The sequence below is a fragment of the Dasypus novemcinctus genome, chromosome 5 (genome assembly GCF_030445035.2).
Source record: "Dasypus novemcinctus isolate mDasNov1 chromosome 5, mDasNov1.1.hap2, whole genome shotgun sequence".
NCBI classification, from domain to species: Eukaryota; Metazoa; Chordata; class Mammalia; order Cingulata; family Dasypodidae; genus Dasypus; species Dasypus novemcinctus.
The window spans coordinates 56,687,338-56,693,337 of NC_080677.1; the positions used below are offsets into that span (position 1 = coordinate 56,687,338).

Sequence of the window (6,000 nt, forward strand, 5' to 3'; positions counted from 1 at the left end):
AATTGCTAAATGACTAGCCTTCAAAATTACCTGGTACCATACAAAATTGTTCTCTGACAAACCATTGTAGTATATTGCAAATGACTATAACCATGTGATTTTAGCTTATCTTTTCCTGGAAGACTTTTTACCAATGTAAAGTGGGTATTGTGTAATACTTTTGTATACTTTTAATATGGGTACCAACAAGGCTTTTTATTTTTTTCACAAAGTTATTTTTCTCTTTCAGTGTGAATGATATTGTAGCTGTTGGACCCACACATTTCTATGCCACCAATGACCACTATTTCACTGATACTTTCTTAAAGTATTTGGAAACATACTTCAACTTACACTGGACAAATGTTGTTTACTACAGTCCAAATGAAGTTAAAATAGTAGCGGAAGGATTTGATTCAGCAAATGGGATCAATATTTCACCTGATGAGAAGTACGACCCCTTTGAAAAATATCTTTATTTCTCCTCAGTCATGAGGAGAAAAAAAATATTCTTCTTTTCAACATGGAAATAGCTTCCTTGACATTTTTACTATGAAAATAATGTATGTTTATTGTAAAAGAGTGAAAGCACTTGAGGTCATAAGACAATAACCAGTTAAATTTTGATATAGAATTTAGTTTTATAAATGTAAATTTTTATAAAATGGGATGTTATTTACCTATACATATTAAAATACTATATATATCAAATATATGTATTAAAATATCAGATAGAATTTTATTTTAAATAAATATACCATCATTTTAATTGGTTGCATATTATTCCACTATAAGGATGATCCTTAATTTATCCAGTTCCCTATTGATGGAATAGTAGGTTGCCTGTGCTTTTTCTTCCCAAGCCATTGTATAGTTCTCATTTACCACTGAAAAAACTTATCTTTTTTTTTTTTTAAGTTAAAACTGCCTAAGGGGGAATTACAGCATAATGGTTAAATCTGTAGATTTTGGAGTCAAAGAGACCTGGGTTCAAGCCCCAGCTAGGGCACTGGCTAAATGAGCTATTATGAGGACGTCTTCTTGGCACATTTCTGCAAGTGTTCCCATAAGCAGATCCCTATACAAACAGAACGACTTTCTCAAACAGTGCAAACCCTTTAAATGTTAACTTAATAGCTATTAACTTAATAGCTTAACTTATTAACTTAATAGCTATTGCCAAACTGCCCTCCAAAATTATCTCCTGGTTTTTATATGCCCAGTCCCAGCCCATAAAAAAGGATATTCAATTCTTTATTAGCTTTCTTTTCTACTATCTTAGTGCACAGAACAACTTAAACTACAAAATGTAACCTGAAATAAATTTGGCATTCCTTGACAACAAAATTTCCCTATTTTCTTGATGCAGTTTTCTTCCTTTTCGTTGAGTACAGAAAATGAATGTAGAAATTAAATTGTCTGTAACTGAACTGATCCAGCTTCTCCTGTCAAACCTGCCTCTTTCCTCAACTCTCATATTTCTATTATGAAAGTCAAACTTTACAGTCACCCAAACTAAAAATTAATAATAAAAGGGGGATTGAGATTTCACTCCTCTTTTCCCAGTAACCTCCAACCATTGAGCAAGTCTGATTCTGCCCTTACCTCCTTCCCCACTCTCGCCCACTTTTCCCTTCCCTTTGACACCTGCGTGTTTTAGGTTATCATTCTCTCGGGCAACAGTATTAAATTTGCTTTTAGCTTACTTTCAGTCCATCTCCAGTTTTTGCACTGTTGTCAATTTTGCCTCTCTATATTCCACCGGCTGTTAAGAACTCCTGATGTGACAGATATGCCTCCTTCATTCTGGCCTCAGTGCCTTTGCCCCGGCTTTCCTCTGCCTGGAAGGTACTTTGTCCTCACTGCCTTCTTTTTAAATCCAGTCTCTACTTCCATATCCTGCATAATTGCCCCCTCCTTTGGGGCTCCTGAAAATTCTTTAGTCTCCTGACTTTAAATATTTTTATGATACCAGTGAAGCTGTACTAGGTGTTTAGTATATACAAACCAGACTGATCTTTCCAACGCACTATAAACTTTTGAGCAGGGAGACTGTGTCTTTTTCATGTTTCTTTACCAATGGTATTTGCTCAGTCCATGCTTGTAGAATAATTGATTCAAAGAGTAAAATTACCTTAAAATAGTTCATTAATTCACCCCACCTCCCTGATAGATTGTTCTGAATAAATGCTTATCTTTTACTCTTAAATTTGTCAATATTTTAAGGAAATGTGTATATGCAGCACTTATTGTTACATGTAAATGATCCCTAGAAATAACAAATTTTATTGTGGAATGTAAAAGCTTTTTACGTAAACAGAACCTTTGTTCTCTTGTCCTTTGAGTGGCATATATCATGGACTTTATAATTTCAATAAGGCCCTATGTTATTTTTCTTTTACACACCCTTTGAAAAATAATTTCACGATCCCATGATTATTGTAGCAACACTGAATTGATTTTGAAAGATTACTCTTTAAATAAAAATTGAACTTTATCACGCATTCCTTGAGGGCCCATCATTGATTATTTTCTTGGCAGGTTACTAAGTCATGTGCTTTCATACTTTATATTGGCATAGTGCTTTATATTGGCATTGTGCTTTATATTGGCATAGTGCTCTAACAAGTGTCCTTTCTGCAAAGGTACATCTATGTTGCTGATGCATTGGCTCATGAAATTCATGTTTTGGAAAAACACCCTAATATGAATTTAACTAAACTGAAGGTAAAATATTTTTTTTTATACCTAATGCAGATTTTAATTTATTCTATTTTGAAATTACATAGTTATGCTATATTAGAGCAATATCTTTCTTAGAACAGAATATGGATGCCAGCATTGCTCTTCTGGGTTTTTAAAATATTATCTCCCTCCAACTAGAGAAGTCTCATGTTCCCAATGATCACAAGGACTGACTATGATTGCATGCAGCAGGTTAGGAGTGATAATGCCAAAGGATTTAGGGCCCCATTCTATAAAGCACTGATGGCGCAAGATGAATTCCAGTAAGAATTTTCATAATTTAAAGGCCTAATAGATGCCTTCTCAAATGAAGATTTATGCATGTTTCTAGTTCTTTCAATAATAAATGAAGGAAGAAATTGAGTTCCAGACCATTATTATTTTTTTCCTGCCAACAATGCATATTTTAGGTTAAGAATTTCCTGTCTTGCTTGGATTGTGTTCTTTGAGCTGATTATTGTGCATTTTTTAAGGGAAAAGGAGTTCGTTATTTTAGAGAGATTTCAGATAGATTATCACCCTGACCTCCTATAGATTTGTTATCACCCTAATTTCCTTAATTTCAGGGAAAATGAAAAGCGGCTCCAGTTTAATTAGTTTTATTTTGAGCAATGTTGGTGGTAGAGGAGCGGAAACAGGGAGATGTGTATGATTTTCCCACATGCATAGAGGCAAGAAAGGTTAGCCCTAACTTATTTAATCAAGTTTCTTGTGCCATTTAAAAACTAACATTTTTTTTTCATTTGAAAGGTACTCAATTTGGAAACACTGGTGGATAATTTATCTATTGATCCTTCCTCGGGGGACATCTGGGCAGGCTGTCATCCTAATGGCCAGAAGCTCTTCGTGTATGACCCAAACAATCCTCCCTCATCAGAGGTTTTTATATTTTTAGTTTTTCAACCTTGATTATTTAAGTCCTTTGAACTAGTAATACAATAAACTGTCATGGGATGGTTTGTTTAGTCCTTTTAAACCAGTAATACAGTAACAGTAAACTATTATGTAGTGATTTTGAAATTGCTTTAAGCCAATAATTGGCAGACTTCACATTATTCAGATTCCTTAAGGAAAGTAAATCTTTTGCTATATTAAATTATGGTGGAAGCTGGTCAAAGGCATTTTTATAAAGACAGTGCCCTTCTTGTGTGGCATACTGGCAATTTTTTACATACCTCTTTTATTGTCAGCTTACCACATGACATGAGTTTTGTTATTGTCAAAGTAGTATAAAAACAAGTACATTAGTTAAAAGTATTTTTATTAATGCTGAATTACTCTAATAATCCACAATCCTGTATTAGCATGGAATGACTAGATGATTTAAGAAAGTTCTTTCTTTAAAGTTTGGAAAAGTACATTAATTTAGACATTAAGAAGGTTGGTAACTGCTGTTTTCAACAGCAAGTGTGCTTAATCATTATGTCCGTGTGGAAGACAGGGACTATTGGTGATTAAATGGCATGGGTGATGGTGGCTACATAGTAATCCTTTTTATCTCCTGAATAGGTTCTCCGCATCCAGAACATTCTCTCTGAGACGCCCACAGTGACCACAGTTTATACCAATAATGGGTCAATTCTCCAGGGAAGTTCTGTGGCCTCGGTTTATGATGGGAAGCTGCTTATTGGCACTTTATACCACAGAGCCCTCTATTGTGAACTCTAACGTGGGTCTTTGCTATGCAAGTGGGACAAATTCACTTAACAATTAATTTTCTATCAATTGCTAATTCTAAGGGAATTTAACCAGCAGAATTGACCAAGAAATGTATGGTATATCTAGGTAATTTTTTTCAGTAAGCAAAGATCCCTTCAGTTCTCATAGCATTTTTAAACTAAAGGTAAAATGTAAAATTTTTCAAAGATGCCAAGTAAATGAGAGAGAAAAAAGCTGCTTCAGGTAAAGTAAATACACCTTGCACAAAACAAGTTTCATCTTTGCCTTTCAACTGCCAGAGCAAGAATTCCTGTGAAACAGGGTAGGTTGTATTTCTTTAAAATGTGAGTGACCTCACTTCCAACACTGTAGCTGTTCAGAACTACTGATAACAATTTGTAGTGATACTTTTGTTTACTACTAAAGAGTTGAAGTTACATTAAAGACTGACTAAAATACAAGATGTGTCTGTGTTTAATTCATTAGCCATGTCCTCAGGGAAAATGAGAGGGCTGCCACTTCCAGGCAGGGTTTCCTTGGAATAGGCAGGCATGGCAATGTTAATTTCTGTCATGGGAAGCTGACACTTTTTATTGAAAGAATTCAGTGAAACAAAATTTTAACTAAATACGGTAACTCTAATTCTAGGTTAGTATCAAGAGCCCATTGGTTCTCTTCCTTAGTGAGAGCCCACCGCAGAAACTAGAGGAGATAAATGGCTGGAGCAGGATGGTCATCCCTCATCCTCATTGGACTTAGATGGGAACTGAAGCCAGGAGAGATGAAGTCACCTGTCCAGTGGCAATGCTGGGATCTGGGACAAGAATCCCTGCCTCACAGACATGAGTTCTTTGCACTCACTGTACCTCCTGTAAAAACATCATAAACCCTGGAGAGACACTTTCCCATTTCATGTAATTTCTCAAAGCACTTTATTGGACCTCTCATACTTTTTTCCCATCTTCATTATCATCATCAAAATATTTGTCAGTTATTTACAATGTGCCAGACAATGCACTAAAAACACTACGTTCGTTATCTAGTTTACTCCTAATCATAACCCTGAGGGAGTAGGTATTGATATTATACCATTGTTAACATTTCACAGCTCTCCATCTACTTCAAATGTGAAAGTCTGTACCCTTAGCCACTGCACAAGCTACTACCATAGTACTGAAAAGCTCTGCTTTATCAAATCCTAAGTTTATTGTGCATTTATCTGTGGCACTCTTTTTCGTCTTTAAAAGGTCAAATCATTCAAAAGAACTGAAACTGCAATTGGGATATGCCACCACTAGGTGCCATATTTGTGTGTGTTCATTATTCTTTTTAATCTGAGAGGCTGTTTAATGATAAATATACTTTTCTTTCTTTCTTTTTACAGAATCTCTGCTCTTTTATAACAGCTAAATGAGAACATATGTGCCCAAGGCAGGGAACAAGAGTAATTAAATATATTTTATAATACAGTGACAGTACTTTTTCTCATTCTGTGTATGGATTAAATCACTAATGACAGCTAATCTAAGATTGATCCTCTTTCTAGAGATTGATTTGATTCAATTTGAATCAATCAAGGAGCCAGAGCCTACCTGGGCTGCTGAATGTCTACTCTTC

At 35.0% G+C, this 6,000-nt stretch overlaps 1 protein-coding gene across 2 annotated transcripts in view; it reads left to right on the forward strand.

Moving 5' to 3' along the window:
• PON2 (paraoxonase 2) overlaps positions 1–4,844 on the forward strand; it is a 29,800-nt gene extending 24,956 nt beyond the window's left edge. For both annotated transcript variants that reach the window (XM_004470728.5, XM_004470729.5), the window contains 4 exons: positions 230–430; positions 2,625–2,706; positions 3,475–3,603; positions 4,234–4,844. In XM_004470728.5, coding sequence (XP_004470785.2) covers positions 230–430; positions 2,625–2,706; positions 3,475–3,603; positions 4,234–4,392 — 571 coding nt within the window. In that variant the 3' untranslated portion in view covers positions 4,393–4,844. The remainder of the gene's footprint in view (positions 1–229; positions 431–2,624; positions 2,707–3,474; positions 3,604–4,233) is intronic.
• Positions 4,845–6,000: the final 1,156 nt, after the last annotated feature.